The 20,685-nt window shown below is 39.0% G+C and overlaps 1 protein-coding gene across 9 annotated transcripts in view; it reads left to right on the top strand.

Moving 5' to 3' along the window:
• RGS7 (regulator of G-protein signaling 7) overlaps window positions 1–20,685 on the top strand; it is a 269,115-nt gene that overhangs the window by 21,647 nt on the left and 226,783 nt on the right. For 6 of the 9 annotated variants that reach the window (XM_017806731.1, XM_017806730.1, XM_017806738.1 and 3 more), the window contains exons 1-2: window positions 8,630–8,731; window positions 8,983–9,094. In XM_017806731.1, the coding sequence (XP_017662220.1) occupies window positions 8,709–8,731; window positions 8,983–9,094 (135 nt within the window). In that variant the 5' untranslated portion in view covers window positions 8,630–8,708. Of the gene's footprint in view, window positions 1–7,480; window positions 7,850–8,629; window positions 8,732–8,982; window positions 9,095–20,685 lie in introns of those variants that run through there. The other 3 variants (XM_017806734.1, XM_017806732.1, XM_017806733.1) reach the window with 3 other exon arrangements.

Raw genomic sequence — 20,685 nt, 5'->3', positions numbered from 1 at the left:
TTTAAATTTTGCTTCATTAATTTTAGCCTGAAAATCTAACCAATTTGCAGAGAAAGTGGGATCAATCCTTGGTTTCTGAATTATCCTCCTTGCTCTCTCCATCTCGTCTTAGTCCATCTCTTACTTTACTGTTGGAAGCTGCACAAGTTTCATTTGGCAAAGTCATTGAGATAGTGAAATCTGATTTCAATCTGCTTCCTTATTAAGCAAGTAGTACTGTCCTTCCCCACTGTAGAACAATTTTCAGTCTGGATTTATTCATGCTACCTTCCTGCCTTCATCATTATGACTTCTTTATTCATTTGCCCCCCCCCCCCTCTTCTGTTATCTAAAGACCCATGGCTAAATATCTTTCAGTCCTCCCATACAAGACAAGCCTTTACATTGTGCAAATCGCATGCTGGATTCCTGATACCCTTGCATAAAATTTTAGTTCCCAATCTGGCACAGCAAAGCTCTGCCTTTTTTTAGCACCAGTTTATTTTCCTGCTCCTGTCTCCATTCTCTTGCAAAAAATAAAGTTTAAACCTTTAGTATGTTAGGGGGAAGACATTTCTTTCATGCTAAGCATTTTATCTGTCAGATAAATCATCAGACTTCACTGTCTGCTTCTTGTACTTTAAGTAGAAACTAATGACAAAGCCAAACGCATATATTGTTGTGTTTAGCAGTTCTTTACATTAACTAGAGAAAGATATTGTGCACAGTAACAAAAAACAGACATTTTGGACAGAGAGTACACAAAATTAGATTTTTTTTCCTGGATGTCTTGCATCTTTTAATTTCTTTCTTATTGTTTTACCTCACTACCTGGCTATTTGAGGTTACGAGCTCTAAGTGAAGGTTACTTAGTTTTCCCTGCTTGCAGAGTGGCTTGATGTTGTAGTATAATTTAAGTAAAGATGCATTTTTTACTCCCTGACTCTCAAATATTGAAAGCTGAGGCAAATTTTATGATATCAGAGCTTTTGTAAGATTTCTCTTGACTGTCTAAACTGTTCTGACTTTGAACACTAAATCTACTTTAGATTTATTGGTTTTCAATCTCTTTTTTAACTTGTTATTATGATTTTAGAGAGAATACTGCCAAGAGTTTGGTGCTGGATGTTTTCTCATCCAGCTGTTTTGAACTATACATCTGCAGTGTGAAGGTTTAAGGAAGTTTCCTTTAATATTGGAGAAATTGTATAGAAGTGAAATGTCTGATAATAATCTTGTAGACTGAAGTAACAAAAAAAGCTTTTGTGATAAGGGATGTGTTCTGGGAAGGACTTGAGTTTATACTATGATTCAAAAAGAACCCAACAAAACCACTTCCCTATTTTGTGGTTCTATTACCTTTTTTTTTTTTTTTTTTAGCCAACATAGATGCCTGCTTATTTGCTTTTTGTAATTTTTACTCCTTTGAGTTTCTGGAGAATTTAATTTAAAAAAGCAAGCTCTCCTTTCAACCTGAACGCTATGCAGAGTTTAAAAGAATGAAAACTCCATTTGTTTCCTGTGAGGCAATGACTATATTTATTGTTTGTTCTTGGATATAAATGGATGTAGATTGGTTCATTTTGTGATACACAATCAGCAAATTGATTTTGGCTGATTTAAACCTTCAGAAAAACAAAGCAACCTTAGGGAAAAAAAGCTGTTTTATTAGATTGTGGATGTGAGGCAGGGAATTCGTGAACGATAGAGGGAACTTCAAAATGAAAAGTGGGGGAAGGAAAGAAAAATGATGAACGAAGCTGGTTAAACTGCTGAACTCTCTTTTTCTTCAGTGCATTCAGCTCAGTGAATTAATGAGATTAAGTCACATCCACTCTGATTGCTGGCGGGAATGAGCAAAGCAGGCAATTTCAGTAGTAGCTTTCATAGGCAAGTTTGTCACTTGGAGGCTACCTATGATGGCATGGTGCTAAGTTTGAAGCTATTTCCTGGCTTGATATCTGCCACAGTTTTTGTTATTTTTGTAGTATGTGTAATCTTAGCTTGCAGTCAAAAAGGCATGTTGAAGAAAAATTGTTTCTTAATAAAACATCTGACAAAATCCTACAAAAGTTAGCCTGTATTCTGTATTTCTGGCATTTACCTATTTGCCAGAAGCTTCTAGAAATTCTGTCACTGTGTAAACGGGATGAAATCAGATACACTAATGGATAATTTTTACTTTTCAGAATTTCTCAGTTGCTCTCTAATCTCTCCTTATGAACAACTTAAACACATCTTCCCCAAAAAACATTTCAACAACTTGCAAGAACCACCCCCTGTCAACTGTGATCAAATCCTGTGCCTCATTCTCAATTTCTTTTTTCATCTCTTCTGAGCCTTTTCTTTTTCCCTTGGGTGCCATTTTTTTTTCCCTCCTTGTTTTCTTCTGCTGCATGATTTTTATTTATCAACTCAATTCTTTGCCACACAAATTATTCCTTCAGCTAGTTTTCGGTGTCTCCTGTTAATTTTGTTATGATGTCTTTTGGCAATTAATCTGTTCTGGTCTGTAACCATGGCATTCTCATACATGGTGCTCTTTTCCCCCTCCCTTTATAGGGCTTTTGAGTCTTCCTTTCTCTAGTCCTTTCACGTCAAAGGATTCTAAATCAATGTCTTCTTCCTACCTAATCCTTAATAAGTGGATTATTCTATTTTGATCTGAACAAATGCTGTCCTATGAATTAGGCCCACCTGAGAGATTTTCTTGAGGAATGAAGGGGAAGAGCCTGTTATTTGGTGTGTTGGTTTAGTCACAAAAAAATACAATTTTTTTTTTTTTTAAACCTGAAACTACTGTCAGATTGAATTAAGCTAATATCTTGGGCTAAAAGGATTGTAGCTAAATTTACAGAACCACATCACTGTTTTTTTTCCCTACTTTATATTAAGTTCTCAGTAATTGGACACTCCTATGTGAAGTACGTGGCATCTGAAGATGTAGATATTAACCTATAAATAGCTCATCTTTGCCTCTGAGGAGAGTGTCATTAATACCAAGTGATAAGAGATGCTGAGAGCAATGGACTGTTACTTTAATTATTTTATCTGAAGCAGAGACAGTGTCCTGTTTGACAAACTCAGGGTAAATAATATTTTTACACAAAATGGAAAAGCCTCCCCTGGAAGCTGGGAGACCAGGATTGAGAACCATGCTTGAGTCAAGGATGTTGGTATGATGACATGTAAATTTACCGCTAAACCCCATCTTTTTTTTTTCCTCTAGAGATTAGTTCTATCCCTACATACTTGGTTGATTTCTTCAGTTGGAAATTTATTATAAGATTGGGACTAATTAATCATGGTTCTTCCAGGTAATTTTAAAGAAATGCTGTGTATATGATATGTTTCATTTCTGTAAACACTCTCACTTTATGAGGAAATGAGAGTATATAGCCGGTTGTGGTAGTTCTTTCTGTGGGAAAAAAATTCCTAGTTGCACGTCAGCTAGCTACCATAACCTTTCTCTTTGCCTGAGAAAGTCTGCCCTCTTTTGGGTAAAGTTAGAACTGGCTAAATTGTCAGGACTGCAGTGCAAGTGCTTGAGATTGTTCTGCTTTGCCTGCAGAAGCTGTTGGATTTTCCTGGATAGCTTTGGTGGACCACCATATTGGTATCAAATTCTATGTAGCTGTGGATTTTCTGTTCCAGTAATAATCGACATTTTCAGTAGGGTATGAAAAATTTGCATTAAGGTTTTAAATATATGAAAATTGTACTGTGTTCTCTTTGGGGGTGTGTACATATACCTATATTTCATACTTTAGAAAAAAGATTACGGAAATGTGGGCTTTCCTTATTTCTAATAATTTTCTATTCCTGTGAAATTGTCTGTCCATGACTCATTTCTTTTTCTATCAAATCATAATTTTTCTTGTTAAATCCCGATTGCTTTTTAGTGACCTCCTTCTTTTTTGTTTTTAACTCTTTCCCTAACCAACAGAGTACCAAAGCAACAAAAGCTTGGTACTTCAGCAACATAAATTGACAAAGAAATTTAAAATTCCAATGAGGTTGGAAGGTTGGTGACAAACCAAATGCCTAGAGCTTAAAAAAGGGCCATGGAGGAAGTGGTGAATTTTGTAAGTCAGTCTTAGGTTCAGTTCTAGAAAATACATACTGTAACCTGTAGTCATTGGAATGACATTTGAAAACCTACATTAAATAGATTGATTGCAAATCACTCCTGAAGGAGCAGGTGTTCAGATCCCATCAAAAAGGCCAAGGATTGGGCCTGGAATCACTAGCTACCTGCTCAGAGCCTGGCAGTGAAACACTTGTAGTTCTGTAGGGTCACAAATATATGAGTTCAAATAAAGTAAACAGACTGTCTCTGTGTTTAACCAGGCTAGTAGAAAAAAAAAAAGTGGGTTTTATACTTTAAGATAGCACAGTATTAAGTCTTGTCAGTGTTTAGAGTCTAGTTAAATAGAATGCTTGTGTTATTTTAGTAAATTTGAATGTGACTGTTTATAGTGCTGTAATGTTTTAGAGACTTGGTCATGGAACAAGATCATGCTGTGCTAAGAGCTTGCACAGCATGTCTTTACTCCAAGGAACATTCAGTCTAGGCATAAGGCAAGATAAATTGATGGATATAGGCAGCATACTGACATAATGCTACAGTACTGATCAGCAGGACAGAAAGCAAAATTTCTGATCATGTCCAGATAGATTGTTGTATACATCCTGACATAATGTTTTTACTTAAAAGTGCCACGTGCATGTGATGTTATTGGAATACTTGTGTTGTATTGACAATTCAAACTAAACACAGAAAATGTAGTCACCACCTTGTTCAATCATGTGTACTTTATTGCCTTGTTAGATAAAGCTGCCCCTTGGCAGCCTTTCCCCATCATCTTTGTTTTATTAATGAGTAGTTTTGCCTTGCATTTTGAAAAGGCCATTCCTCTTCTGGCAGACCATGCTTTCTGGGAAGGCTAATGCTGGTTGCCTATGAGATAAGTGATGACTTTCAACATAGGAAAGATGTGTAAGTAATTTATGAATTAAAGCCTTTTATAGGCTATTGAACAAACACATCCAACTACAATAGAATGAGATTATCCCATTACATATTATTTTCTTTCTGCTTGCATTTATGGAAGTAGTCCAGCCCAGGGTTTCTTTCACCACAAAATAGTGTCAAAAATGAAATTCTTTTGGGTTATTTATGGTCTTCTCTTCTGTTTAACCCCTTTAGGGTTTAGAACTTCTACTTTGTTTTGACAGTGAACATGCTGGTGAAGTGAAAAAAATTTTGGTGGTCCACCAAAGCTGTCCAGTGTAACAACTCTGTAGTTATGAGACACATCACCGATATGTCTAAGTTATTCCTCTAGTTCTGAGGACAAGATTAAAGACTATGTGGAATATAGTTCCTTTTGACATTACTGGAAAAACACCTTATAACTTCAGTGAGCCCACGTCATTGCTCTGCTTTAGAACTGCATTTATGTTAATAAAATTTGAATATTTTCAAAGAAAAAAAATTACTCGGATTAAGAAAACAATGATTTTATTGGAAACTTGCTAATGTTTGATTTTTATGCCCTTTAACACAATTACTAGGTTAAGTGTTGTCTTGCAGAACAAGTGGAAGGAATTATCAATATTTTTAAGGTTTTTCCTTCTATCCATCTTTGAGGTTAAAAATACATTTGAACTATATTTTGTGAAGTTCCCATTTTTTTTCTCAAAAAGAAATTTAAACACCAGTCTGACAAATAAGATTTTTGAGTTTATTTTCATGCCATACAGCCACAAGGCGTCACTTGTGTTCTTAGCAGGTCTGAGGAGGCATCTCCCTTGTCTTCCAGTGCACCTGTCAGTCTTATATAGTCAAATTGGTGAGCTCTGAACACTGCACTGCTGCTCTTCTGGAATGCCTGTGTGAAAGCTAGGGAAATTATAGACTGAGATCTTTACTGCTGGTTCCCATTTCTCGATAGCGGACTAGACTGAATCACAGGATCTGTTGGAAGATTAATATTTTGATTCAGACTTCATTAGCCTCTCCAAGATGCTATTGTATGTCAAATGAATTTTAATGGGAAACAGGTCTTTTCTCCATTCTCTGTTTATTCTTTAGTTTCATAGATTTCTCTTCCCACTGTTTTCAACATTGATACTTCTTCACTTTACACTTGTGCTATTTAATTCTTTCCCTTATTCTCTCCCACCTTAAAACTCCAGATTTCTCTTTTTCACACCATTTGTTTTCATATTGCCTTTTCCTTTTGACATACTAAATTATTCTAAATCTCTGTCAAAGTTGAGACACACTATGTCTGTCTGCTACAGAGCTCCTTTCCTTTTCTGCCAATGTATCTCATTGAACTGAGTTGATGGTTCTTATCCTGTGTTATGTTATTTCATCTTTTACTACTTCTGTCTCTGCAAAACATTCCTGTTCGTGCTGGAGTTCATCTTTCTTTACTCTGGTGTAATGGTTCTATGACCATTATCAAACCTGTGTCTTCCTTTCTTTGTGTCTCCAAGAAGTCCAGATCTGCTCTTTCCTTTCTCCTTCATTTTGTTGCGGCCACTATGACTCCCTATTGTTGCCTTAGCTAATTTACCACATTCTCTGTTAAAGTATCTGAAGGCCTCTGCAAAGTTTGGAAGAGTAGTTAAAAGCTGCAGTATTGGATAATAACAAACTTCTAGCAGGAAAAGTGTTGGTTTGAGTCTGTCCGAGGTGTGAGAAAAATAGAGCAAGTAAGGGTTGACATGACTCAGTATGTATGGAAACCTCTGTTCTTGAATTGCGTGATTTACCAGTGCACACTCCACAAGGTGCAGTGCACAGTTGATGACGACTTCTTTTGCAAGATCATTCTTATAGTAAGAGTTGCTGTTTCCAGAAAAGACACTTTCAAATGGGAATATCCCAAAGCTTAACCACTTAAGTATCTTGTGTTCTTGTGGATATCGAGTTCTGGGCATTTGAACCTCTTTGGAAAAGCGAAGTATTTTTGTCTGTGCATGATGAGGAAGTAAGACTGACAGACCTGATCTTTTTCTTTTGTCGAGGCCAATACAAGGCCTTCACAAATTAGGCAGTTGCCTGGGACATAGCAAAACAGTCCCGAAGGTGTCTTGAGGTGTCCTCAGGGCTTATTCCTTTCTGGCTGGAACAGACTCGCTCTCTGCTCTTTCTGTGCTACTGCTCAGAGAGATCATCAGTGCCAACAGGGCACAAGCTCTCCCTAATTCTCACTGAAAAAAGTACAGAAAGTGGCCAGCATAACGCAGAGGAAAAGGCTGATTCCCTGTTGCTGCCGGTAAAGGAGTATGAAGAAGGCGACACAGTTTCCCCACCAACTCCCCCCTTTCCTTTCCTTTCCTTCCCTTCCCTCCCCTCCCCTATCCCATTAGCCCACATTCTCTTCCTGCCCAGCCTTCCAGTGCTGCCTAATCTCATTTATAGGGGCTGCTGCCAGATCTGCTGGCTGCTGCAGTTTCTTGGCCGCTGTTTTCGGTGAGCGAGCCGAGAGCGCCGAGGAGGAGGAGAAGGAGAAGGAGGAGGGCTGCTGCTGCTGTGTGGCGGAGCAGCGGCAGCGGCAGCACCTTTGACGTGCCCGTCCCCCACGTGACGGCCGCTCCATTGCGGGGAGGGAGCTGAGCCGCCGCCGCTCCGGCAGCGCACGGGAGAGCCGCAGCCTCGGCGGCGGCGGCGGCAGCAGCAGCAGCAGCAGCAGCAGCGCCTCCGCCCGCAGTGCGTGTGTGTGTGCGTGTGTGTGATGAGCGATCGCCGCGTCCCTCCGCCCGCCGCCGGCTGACACCCACCGCGCGGGGCGCGCCAGGAGCAGCAGGAGGAGGCAGGAGCCGCGGCCACCGCGCAGTGACCTTGGCCCAGGAGGTAAACGAGCGGGCGGGCTCCGCGCCCCTCCGCGCCCCCCGCCCCGCGCCGCCCGCCGGGGGGCCGGGGCCCCGCTCCCGCCGGCCATCCCGGACGGCTCCACCGCGGCTGCCGCTGGCGCTGTCCGCGGTGCTGGAGCTGCGGGTGCTGGAGCTGGAGCGCTGGGCTCCGCGCAGGGCTGCCCGCGGGAGAGCCGGTGCTCCCGGCCCTTGGCCGCCGGGAGCCGCGCACCCCCGGCCGGCGGTGCGGGGGCAGCGAGGGCCGGAGAGCGGACGGGGGGCAGCGGAGCCCGGACGCGAGAGGTCTGGGGAGCAGGGGAGGGCTGTGGAGGTGAGTGCTTGGAGCGGGGCTCGGCGGCTCTCCGGGCTCTCCGCAGCCGCCGGTGTGGTCTGTAGATGGAGCACATTCTCACACCTGCGTGCAAAGCCGGAGCTACGGCATGATCCCAGCTCCTGCCTAGTGCAGCTCCCGTGTGAGCCGAGGGAGGGCGGGGAGGAGATGCGGCTGGCGGGGGAGCCGGTGTTGTTCGGTGAAGTACGATCAAAGTAGTGAAAGCAACCCAAAGATGTTCTGGCTTGTTTCTTCCTTTTCCCTCGTCACCCACTTCCCTGCCCCGGCATATGTGTATGAGCACAGATGTGACGGTGAATTACAGAGAAGTTCAAAGCGTCTGGTTTGCTTTTTGCGAGTTTGAATGTTACAAAAGTTGCTACGGCCCGAGCCGTGAGCAGAGGACGCTGCTGAATATGCGTCATGGCCCGAGCCAATCCTCCCAAAACTGGCCGGGAAGGTGCGGAGCGTCTCTTGTTGGAGCCCCTGAAGGGGAGGAAGGACCGCTTTGTCAGGAAGCGTCTGCGTGATGTGGTGGTTAGCGGTGTGTCGGTGAGCTATTCGGAATGACAATTCATTAACGTCTAAATTAGATTAACGTATTACATCCATTATTTACAGGCAAAAGAGAGTAATGACAGTAAATGGTGAATTAGCAGCTTTGCTCCAATGTACATATCCGTTGGAGTAAGAGCATACACTGATTTTGATAACATATTAGGAGAAAGTCAGGTCCATTAATCAGCAGGGAAACAAGGAGACCTGAGGCGATTCCTTACTGAAACCACTTTTACCTTTTACAGTGCAACATCCAAAAGCGGATCAAATTTGTGGGACATGGCACAAGGAAATAATTATGGGCAAAGCAGCAATGGGGTGGCTGATGAATCCCCAAACATGCTGGTGTACAGAAAGGTAAGCCTTTGTGTTTTTCAGAAGCTAAGAAAGGTAAAGTCGTGGACTCTTTTGCTTAGCAAGTGAGGCCATTATTTTTGCTGTTTCTCTCCAGTTTCATGAATAGAGAAATGACTGCATCTGTTGTTTGAAATGGTGAAATGCATGCACGTGTCAACTTTGCGTCGTGTTCAGAAACAGCTGGTTTTCAGTTTGAAATACTTGATGTATTTTAGTCACTTTCTGCATTGATACATAGGATACATGGGGTTGGTCATGTGCCAGACTGGAACATGTTTTGAGGTCAGGTGTTCACTTGCAAAGTCTATTTGTAAAATTAATTAATATATATTAAAGCTAAATATTACCTGTACAGTACAATATTTCTCTCATGCAGGGAAGTCAGAACCATTAACTTATTTCATATGAGGGGAAAAACTGATTAAAGATATCTCTTGTCCACAATTGCCACAACTTAAAAAAACCCCAAACACATACAGTCTAGAAATTTTCTCTGGGAAGAATTCTAATTTAGTTATTCTAATAACATCAATATACAAATTTCCAGGTGTTGAACTCCAGCAGTGGGGCTTATTTAGCCACTGCGTTTTCATTTAAGTGAGAATAAATCTTGGGGATTTTGAGATGTGTTTATACATTTTTTAAATTGTATTTATCAAAAAAGAATAACAAAATAAATTCTAATAATAATGGAGAAAAATAATTTTGCTGTTGCAAACTGAAATAAGTAATTATGCAACTCTCTTTTATTCTTAGAACACAGGACTTTCTAACTTGTTTGTGGTTGTTTTTAGCAGGTGGAAAAAAATCAATACTTTTACTTTGTTAGAGGCATTGACTTTTCCCTTTAGAAGTTAACTGTAATAGAAAGCATCTGGTATATACTCAGTTTAGTCTTTGAGGTGAACTGAGGTTTCATCAGTAACTGTGGTAAGTGTTCTTTTCCCTGAAACTAAAAAACAGTCTTGAATTGAAGTCTGATGCATGAGTTTTTTCTCCTCTTATTTTCAGATATATTGCTGATTTCAGTTTGTTGTAGCTGTTGTTTTGTAAAATTAGGCACCTTTAACATAAGTGAATGAATTTATGAACCTAACTGTGGTTATCCTGTCTAAGAATGCCCATCTAGAAAAATGCGGGATTACCTTGCCATTAACACCACAAATGTGTTTCAAAATGCAATAGTACACGTGAATTTATACATGAAATTATGCTGTATTTATTAAAAGCAGTATACCAAAGCTTATGTTGCTCATTATAGGTTTTTGATTTTTCTAAACTGAATCTCTCCACATTTACCATTTACTTCCACGCTGAGGAAAAGGTCTTTTCTCAGCTTACTTAGTACACAGAGGGGCAACACAGAAAAATTATTTCTCTTCTCCTGTAGAGAGTTGCTTCAAGGAACTGTGACACGTGCTATGACACAAAGCTTGGAAACATGGTATTTAGTATGACCTCATGCCAAAATTTAACATTGCCTTTGAGCTGCCTCCAGATGGAAATGGAACTGCTGAGGCAAATGAGGAGAATCCTGGTGATGCAGGGAAGATGTGAAAACGGAGAGAGGGGATAGGACACACCACCTCAGATGTCTGCTCAGCAAATCAAAGCGTCAAACACCTTATCAGTTCTCTGCAAATCATTGGTAAAAAGATGGTGTCTTCCAGTGTAGCAGAGGGCTATCTCTTGTCACTAAAGTGCAAGTGGTGCACTAAATATTAAACTTTTGAAAAATGCTGACTGTCTAGAGTATTACATGCCCTTTTTTGTTTTTGTATGTCTACTTATTTTTGTAGCATGGTGAATCAAAAGATCATTTAAGATTATGGCACACTACATTAGAGTACAGAGAGAAAGCTAAGTAGCCCTTCCTTTGGCAGTGCTCAAGGAACAGGCAACAAAATAATAGATAACTTTTAAAAAAGTCACCTGCCCTTTCCTGAAATATGATATTGCTGTAAGCAAATGTGTTCTAAATTCTGGGTCTAGAATATAAGAGAAGGATAGTTATGAGGAAATTATTTCACTTCAGAATATATAATCTCTGAATATAAATCTTTTATAGGAACAACTAAATCACAGGATTCCTTGTAATACATTTGAAAACACAATACTTCTCTGTCTGTCATTGTGTTGGGAATGAAAGCATTGTACAGAGTGAACAAAGAACTACAACTGACAGCTTCATGAAGGACTCTCTTTTTTTGGCCAACTGGAAAAATATTAATAGTTGCTAGAAAAAAATCTAAATGTGCTATTGGCTGGCTTCAGTCTGAAACTGAATTTGTAGTCTTATATTTTGAATAAAATTGCTGAAATCCACAAATGTGGAAATGTTTTCTTCTAGTACTTTATACAACATCAACAGATGGAATAGCACGCATTTTATGATGTGTACCTGCAAGGAATAGATGGGGCCTCTCTTACTACTTGTGTTAATGAAGAGGTGAAATCTAGCCATGCTGAGTGAAGACTGTTGCTTATGCTATAAACCACAATTTTGTAACCTGATAATTCTTCTAAAATGTCTAACACAATCTGAACTAAGTGTATTCTAAACTACATGGAATTACACCCCTTCATTGTCTCAATCCTGGTTCTATTAGGAGCATTTTATAGAAAATTCTATACAGAATGAGGTGCTAGTGTTTACAAATTCAGTATTTAACACTGAATTGTTATAGAATCATTACTGCATTTTAATTAAATTTCAAACTCTTGACAAAAGAGGCTGGTTTTCTTTTTTTTTTTTAATGTATTTGGTTTGTGATTAGTTACTTATTTGAAGAATTGTAGAAAGGCAGATTATCAAATTTTAATCTCGAGTAATACACCATGCAGATAGCCTGTTATTCTCATAGTATCTTTTATTCCTAGCCAAAGAAGAATATTCTTACATTTTGCTTTCAGATATGAATTTTTAAAAAAACTCAGCATAGGATAATTAAATATTCAATACATACATAAATTAGAATTACTTATTTGAATCTGTGATGGAAAAGACAGCAGCAGAGATAAATAGTTCTCTATATCATTTTTACACTGCCTTTTAAGATGCTTGTGTCAGTGTTTTTATGCCTTGGGGAATAATTTTTATTTTAATAGAATGTCAGCTGCATTATTCTTTTTGTCTATCAGCCTAATTATAAAGTAATGGCATGTGACATATCATTGGCACTGACGTACCTTAGAAAAAGTCCTGAATTTTTCTGCTAGTAGCCTGAGGCAATATGAAAAATGTAAAACCCCTTCCTTCACTTCCACTCCAACAGAGTCCATTACAGTCAGCAATTAAAAGAGATAAGAGACTAGAATCTACAGTATTTTAACATCAAAAATTGCTCACGAAGAAACCTCAGATTTTGGCAACACTAACTAGCTACTGCAAACTAGCTCTTAAAGAAGGAACTTGAGATGTAGTAGAAAGCCAATACTGTGATGCTTTTCTAAGTTTCAGAGCCTGACCTACCTTTTTTTTTTTTTTTTTTTTAATCTCTGCACAAATAATTGAAAGAATAAAGGTTGTGTATGAGGAACTTCTCTTTGAGACCTACTGCTGGTCTTGCTAAACCTTTGTTTATCTTTCTGGTCTGGGCTTAGCTTGCTTTTTTTAGTCAAACATGTGCTGCAAGGATTAGGAGTTCTGATTTGTAAGTTTAATGATTATTGTATTGCTCTCTGAACTAGCCTCATTTAAGAACTGATAGCTTTATTTTGCAGCAATAAGATTAGCCCTCTCTGAAAAGTAATATTCTTGTGACTTAGACTTTGATTCTCTACCTTCCTCACTGCCCCAAGTGTTAAAATAGCTTTTGCCAAAGCTGATTAGAATCACTAACAGTTGGGGCTTTCAGTGCTCTAATAAAGATAATGAGATGTTTGTTCTGTTTCTGTGACAGTTGTGGAAAGTTATATATGCCAGTACTCATGTATAGCAAGGCCTGAATTTGTAATCTCAAACTCCTTAGTTTATTATGGTCTGGAAAGCAGTGCTGAGGAAAGGGACCTGTGGATCCTGGTCAATGGCAAGTTGAATATGAGTCAACAGTGCCCTGGCAGCCAGAAGGGCCAACTGTGTCCTGGGGGGCATCAGGCAAAGCATCACCAGCCGGTCAAGGGAGGGAACTGTCCCTCTCTGCTCTGCACTGTGAGGCTTCACCTGGGACAGTGTGTGGGTTTTTGGGCACCACAATATAAGAAAGATATTAAGCTGATAGAGAGTGTCCAAAGGAGGGTAACGAGGATGGTGAAGGGCCTTGAGGAGAAGCCATATGAGGAGCAGCTGAGGTCACTTGGTCTGTTCAGCCTGGAGAAGAGGAGATGCAGGGGAGATCTCATTGACAGAATGAAAGGGAATGGCCTGAAGTTGTGTCAGGGGAGGTTTAGGTTGGATACTAGAAACAGGTTCTTCACCCAAAGGGTGGTTGGGTACTGAAACAGGCTCCTTAGAGAAGTGGTCACAGCACCAAACCTGACAGAGGTGTTTGGGTGATACTCTGAGGCACCTGGTGTGAGTCTTGGGGATGGTCCTGCGCCAGGCCAGGAGCTGGACTCAATCATCCTTGTGGTTCTCTTCCACAGCGTATTCTGTGATTCTGTGATAGAAGCCATGCCTCCAAAGTGTGATACTTAGTAAATGCTGTAAAGAGCAATAGCCATGCAGTGAAGGGAAGAATTGCTCTGATGCTGTGCATTTTTGAATATGCCATCACAACCTATGGAGGCATCCTGATCCCAGGGCTTTTTTGTTACTACACTGGAAATGTCAAGGGTATTCTAAGGTAGTAGAGATAAATATTTTTTCTTTCTTTCTTTCCTAGGGTGGTGTATTTATTTGTTTATTTATTTATAAAATTTTATGTTAAATTACAGTATACCTCTAGATTATGCTGTTTCTTCTTTTGACAAGAAGAGTGGCACTGTTGTTAGTCTTGGTTGCTGGTCATAGTTTTATTCCTACACTCATCGTTATAGAAGTGACAGAGAAAGGTCCACCTCAGGAATTCCTGTTGTAGGAAAAACAGGAATTTACCTTCCTATCCAGTATATTATGAGGACATTGTACTTCTGGAGTAGTTGATTGATAGTGAAGTAGGCTTTTTGCATAGCTAAATTTAGAGGGCAGGAACTTAATACTGAAGCACAGACTAGTTGCTAGATGCTGTGGAATCCCTTTTGTTTCACCATATGCTCTCACCCTCATGTTTTGTATCTACCCTCTGCAGAGTAATTCACTTTGCTATATCCTCTCCTGGGCTGGTTATAGTTAATATTAGGTGTAGTGTATATGTTTTGTCACCATTTGTGATAAGAGCAATATGTAAAGGATTTGATTGTCTTCATAACTGTACTGAACCACTGAAAATTCCAAGGAAACTGGTTGAAAATGTGTCTGAGTCTGCAGGTGGCTAGATCAGCGAGAGGAGTACTTGCCCTGCTTTGATGACTCCTGCTGGTATTTTCTGTTCTCTGTGTTCTCCTCTTCCTTCCACTAGGTGTAGAAATACATCAAGTGATACTGCAGCAAGAGGCTTACTGCTACTTTTCTGAGCTTGATGTTCTCAGATCACTGGCATTACTGTCAAATGCAAAAACCCCACAACATTCTGTGCCCCCGTGTTACTTCCTCCATCCCACATGTGCCGTTGGAAAATGTATGTTCCTGTTTTGATTGTGCATTGTCATTTTCAGTCTCTCTGCTTCTTTCCTTTGAAGCAGTCTACATTTGTAGCTATGGAAACAATGATGCTATTGATAGTGACGTGCAGTGTCGGGGCAGAATTTGTTTGTTTTGGAGTTTTGTTTTCCTTTACTTCAGACTAACAATATTCTTTGTGAACTGCAGGAATTTTTATAATAACCTGTATCATATATTTGACAGATTCCCACCAAAGCTGATATGAACTGTACTGATAAATATAATAAAATATTTACATGTAAATACAACTTTTTACAATGTGACTATCTTCCAAATTCAGGAATCTCAAATTAATTGAAATATATTTGTAATTTTTAGTGCAGGGAACACTGCACCAGCTTCTTCAAATCTAAAAAGCTACTGAAAGAGAGGAAATTTGGCTTATTTTCCATGGTGATCAGTTCAGAATTTTGACTTTTTGGTCTTGACTGCCACTAGCTATATAAACGAAAAGTCCCTTTAGAAATCTAAATCCCAGATTCAACCTAGAAGGAACAGAACATAGAAAAGAGCAAAATATATTTAATTGTTTTTTACATGCTATAAAACTTTTCAGACAGAGTTGTAGAAAGGTGAACACTGCCAGTATAAAATGTGAGTGTGAGCAGTAGCTGGGTTTTAACTGTGTCTCATTTGTAAAAGAGATGCACAGAATTATTCTCTGATGAGTAAACTGAGGCACCTCAGGGACATGTCAGAGCATAGGAAAAGCTAAAAATCCTTTTTTTGGTAAAAAAAGAGCAAACTGTTTTCTATAGAAGAGGGAGCCACTAGGGCTGAGATAGCAAAATACTACTTGGAATGGCTTCCATTATTCCTCTTTCTTCTTTTTCCCTTCTTTTTTTTAGTGGAAACAGATTACAGTGGTAGGACAAGAAAAGTCTGGATTTTAGTAGTGGTAATATGAACCTTAGAAAAATGAATAAGGGAAGAAAACTTTGAGGGTGGCATTAGTAGTAGGAGGAGATAGACCACTTTAGAAAAATATCTTTAGATAAAATTTTGAGATGATGATACACTTAAGAAAAAGTACATGTACAATTTTCCTTGGTGAAGGGATTGGCTCAGAATATTGATTTTTGGCAAGAGATTGCCACCAGCTACAAATAAAAGCTGGAGATAAAAAGGTTGAACTAGTTATTAAAGTGCGTGTTGGTTATAAGGGTAACTGGAATACAGTGGAAATGAGGTTGGCTGAACGTTGGAGCTGAACTATCTGAGAAGCAGAGTTGGGAACTGCAGTTTCATTTGAAGAGTGAGAACTGCCTGGGTAAATGCAGGATAGCAGACTGCCCGAGAAATGGACCTGTAGGAACAGGTATAGGAGCATCTCATAAAGCCATTGTAACTGTCAGGGTAGATTTTACCAGATAACATACAGACTTCTCAGTGGACAGGAATGGGAGTGTGACATTTGGACTATTTAGCCTCCTAAAATTTGAAGCCTGTTTTGTGCTCATGTGTGTGTTTATCTGTGTTTGAAAGCTTCCTTTGTCAGATGCTGCTATGGATCTCTCTCAATTTGTTTGTAATGCTCTGTGTGTCTCTGAGAAAACAGTTTCATGGGCTGAGTTTCAGAGAACCTGCTTTGTCTGTGAAGGTGATCAGGGCATCAAAACCCAAGACATTACTCCTGCTTTTACTTACTGTTATTACTTTTTCTTCCCTCAAATATACTTCTTGCTAAAAGTTTATTGCTGATGAATAGAAACTGGAAATGTATAACTGTAATGTATAACTTATCCATATTTTTCCAATGAAGAGGCCTATTTTTCAAGATTTTTATAGTTGTACTAGTTATACTCAATTGAGGACGTCTTTGATGTTAAATGAAACTAAAGTCTATTAGATCCACGGTGTCATTGAAATGAGAAATCCTTTTGGGAGGGTCTCTAATGATTTATCATGTTGTATTCATATCAAAGATGTGCTGGTTAAAATCTGAAAAACCTTAAGCAAGAACCAAATAAACACCAAGGACCATCCAGACAGGAATTTATCTATCACAGTGAAATGATCATTCTCCTGGCATTCGTGTACTGTTTTTTTACTGAAACTGGGTAATATGGGAATTTTGAAGCTGTATTAGCTCTTCTGCACCACTTCTGCTGGAGTTGTGTGTTTGCTTTCTTTCTCTGACCTGTGCTGAATCCTGTTTGACTAAGGTAGTGTGAAGAAGTTCTGGGGAGTAAGGATTGTACCATGGAGAAAGACATAGCAAACACAGAGGACACCTTCACAATACAAGTCAAATGTACAAGAAGTATTCAGCTGAAAGTGAAAACTGCTCCCTATAACACCAAAGGAATTTTTTCCCTTCCACTTATTCTTGATGATGAATGTGGTTGCATAATATGAATGTACATGTATGTATATGCATATGCATTAATAGTAGTATCTCAGTAGTCTAACTAACAAAAGGATTAGCAGTTATAAATATCCTCCTGCCCGTGCAGAGTCCTGCTGCCCTGAGACAAGCAGGAGCAGTGGGGTGGATCTGCTTTCATCACAGTCTGTGGCGTCAGGACTTTTACTGGCATGTCACTTTTGTGGCTGTTAGGTTTTTGTGATTGTTCTTTGTTGTTAAATAAACAGAAATTAGCACTGAAAAAAAATAGTATACAGCTCCCATGAAATTTATTTTGGAAAGACTATTATGCCAGCCGGGCCCCCTTTTATTCTAATTTGATTATTGATTCATAGTTGGATAAACATGACCAAAGGTTGTATTAGAGGGCATTTAAATATATAATAGGTTTTACAATATATCATGTATGTGATGTGACACTGTTGTACTTTGTCTTCCACGTTATGAAAATGAACTGCACCGAAATACCTTGGTTAGCTGTTCTTCAAAAGCACCCGAAATTCTGATGGAAAACCACAGTTTTTCTGATCTCCTTTCATATCAGGATGTATAAGCAGTTTACTGAATGCCTTTTGAAAGACGTTAGTTCTTCTTAACACCTAGACTTCTCTGAACTACAGACTGTAAGAAGTATTAGTCTTGTGTGAGGTAGATTCTGCCCTCAGATGTAGATTTCACAGCATCTCTTGATATCAGCAGAGCCAAAGATTTGCATTTGATATAGAATCAAAATTGAAAAGAAGAATGACAAAGCTTAATAATAACTTTCAAAATTACACAAACTTGAGGCAGGTATTTTACAATAAGAATTTTCTTCATGTTGTATACTTCTGTCTGTTTGGAGGAGAAAATACAGAGTATTTTGTGGCTATACCACAAAACCCCTGATGTTAGAGTGTTTAAAGCTGCAGGCATAAGTCCAAAATTATAAAACAGGATAGCTTCTTAGCAAATGGAAAACTTAGTGTGTCAATAATAAATGGTATCATACAGGGCTATACTAAAATTTCTGTATGTCATGAGTAACTTATTTTAGCTGTATCATCTACAAAATAGGTGGTCTGCAATATAATTAAAGAAATCTCAGTGAAATTCTGTAAAGATCAACTGTTTACTTTGTACAGAGTACCTTAAGTTTATCAAAATACCACGTTAAATGGTAAAGTACTACAGTCATAGGAATGCAGCTTTAGATATCAGAATACTATAAACAACAAGTTTTCTACACAGCTGCTCACAGTGTTACTAGTTTTCAAATGTCTCTGTTTTTTTTAAGAGTTACTAAGCAACAACAAATCTCATTCAAGTCACTAGGAGCTAAAGGTTTTTAGTATCCTTTCATAAATCATGTCTGTGGCTTGCTGGAATCATCACACTACCTGAATGAAATACTAGATTTCATATGTGGCTCCTGTGATCTGGAGGGCATATCAGTGTCCATCACAGTAAAGGAGCCATACTAATGGCCAGTAAAGTTAAAGCGTTGGTTTGATTCTCAAAAGTGAGGAGAAATACCTTTGGCTTGTTTAAAATAGGAATGAATGATACAGTGCTTTATCTGTGCTCATGTCTTAAAAACCTGTAGTACAAGAATAGTACCTCTGCTAAAGGAAAATCTTTTCAGAGTTTAAGTAATTTGCTGTTCTACAGTCAGTTGTGACCTGAAGTACTCAGGGTTTTTTATAGTGGAAAGAAAATAGTTCCAATCTGTCTTTCTCTTTACCATCAACTCCACTTCTATAGCTTTTTGGATGTTGAAGTTCATGTTGAGCAGTTTACTAAATACACTGTCCTGTTCTTATATTGAAGTGGTGTTTGTATCTCATTTTGAGGTACATTCACAAGAAAAGTCTATGGAAATGCTCTATTTATGTAGTTGTATTTGTATATACCTGTGATGCATTTGTAGCTGTCATGCCATCAGCCTTGTAACAGAAACTTTGGTGCATAGCTGATGAGATAAGCCCCAGCCAGCACTCTTGTCTCTGGGATTCTTTTGCTTTACCTCTTTTTCCCTCCAGAAACTGAGGGCAAAATTTGATCCCAGGATACTGGACTTGACAATCCTTTCTAGTTCCATATTCCAAAGTTTAGGAGCTCTCATTTTAAATTATGGAAAATAAGCCATGTTGTGCTGTTGTGCAGGTCAAAGCACAGGACTTTGGCTTGCCATTTTTGTATATATGTGTGTTTGTGTGTATATATATGTGTGTATATATTTAATTTTAAATATGCTGCAGTTCTATACTTCTTGCTTCAAACGGGAATTCTACCCTTTGTGTCCTATGAAATAGTTTATTTCAATAGATCATTATATGGGGCTTATTCTCGGTCACTCTCAGCAATATTAAAGAGCTTGGAATAAGTTCAAGGACAAAATGCTCCATGTGAGGCACTGAAAGAAAAATATTTAGCATTGCATCATTCTGTCACTTGCAGTACATTGTATTCGTGAGAGCTATACCACCAGTTGCTCTGGCTGGCGAATATGGCGAGACAATCACGGGTGAACGGGATTGCCAGGATTGTGGAGGTGCTTCAAGAACCGATGCAGAGCTTCACTAGGTGGTGCTCTTCCTCCTGGGTAAAGAATACACAACCCACAGGGATACTGAGAGGGATTCTCTTGAGGAAACAATCAGTGCTGGTCTCATAAAGAGGTCTTCCATGCTCGATGTTGATGTTGGTGCCGGTGCCCTGGTCAAATTGTTGATCAAATCTTTTGACAGTGGTTTTGACTCATTGATGCTTGTTCTGCAGTTTTCTGTGTGGAAAGTCCCAACTGTCAGCATGTGCTCATCAGTCAGCCTAAACACTTCTGTTATTTGCCTGCACTCATGTTGCACACAGGAGACTACTGGGCTTAGCATTCTATTGGCAAACTGAAAAGATGATTTTTGTGCATAAAATTTACAATCTAAGTAAGTGGTGAAGTGATTTGGGGAGACTAGTCAGGAAAGGCTGAGACTAGGTAATTTTCATTTCAATGAAAATAATTTTCCTCAATGCATGGAATAGTCTTTGTATCACCTTCAAAATAGTATTTGAGGATCACCATAATGGAAGTGAAACTTACCACAAATTCAGTCATTCACATGATTTAGTCCAAATGTCAGCAGTTTTACTCTTTGTTATCTGGACAAGTCTTAGTGAGAGGAAATATGTTGCTGTATGTTCTTTCTTTTCTCCCGTATCCCACCTTTTTGATCTTTGCATATAATCCATATAAACACGGTAAATGGATTTTAGCTGAATAGGCCACAGGTAATATGTATAAATTAACATCAGTTTAAGCTGTTGACATATGGATGGTTACATTGATATATTTCTGTCCTATTCTTTTTCCAAGCTATCTTGAATAGTACTTACAAGATGGACTGCTTATGTACTTGTGTATTGGCCACTTAGATTTCAGAATGTTACTAGAAATGTTCAGATTGCTGTGTTATTGCATTGTTAGCTATCCTGGGGACATTCTTGAACATTAAAATGTGTAGTAAATGCAGTTGAGGAGGAAAATGC

Source organism: Lepidothrix coronata, unplaced genomic scaffold, assembly GCF_001604755.1.
Source record: "Lepidothrix coronata isolate B3197 unplaced genomic scaffold, Lepidothrix_coronata-1.0 Scaffold16, whole genome shotgun sequence".
Lineage (NCBI taxonomy): Eukaryota > Metazoa > Chordata > Aves > Passeriformes > Pipridae > Lepidothrix > Lepidothrix coronata.
Note: the sequence above shows the minus strand (reverse complement) of the source record. Positions and strands in the feature narration are given on the sequence as shown.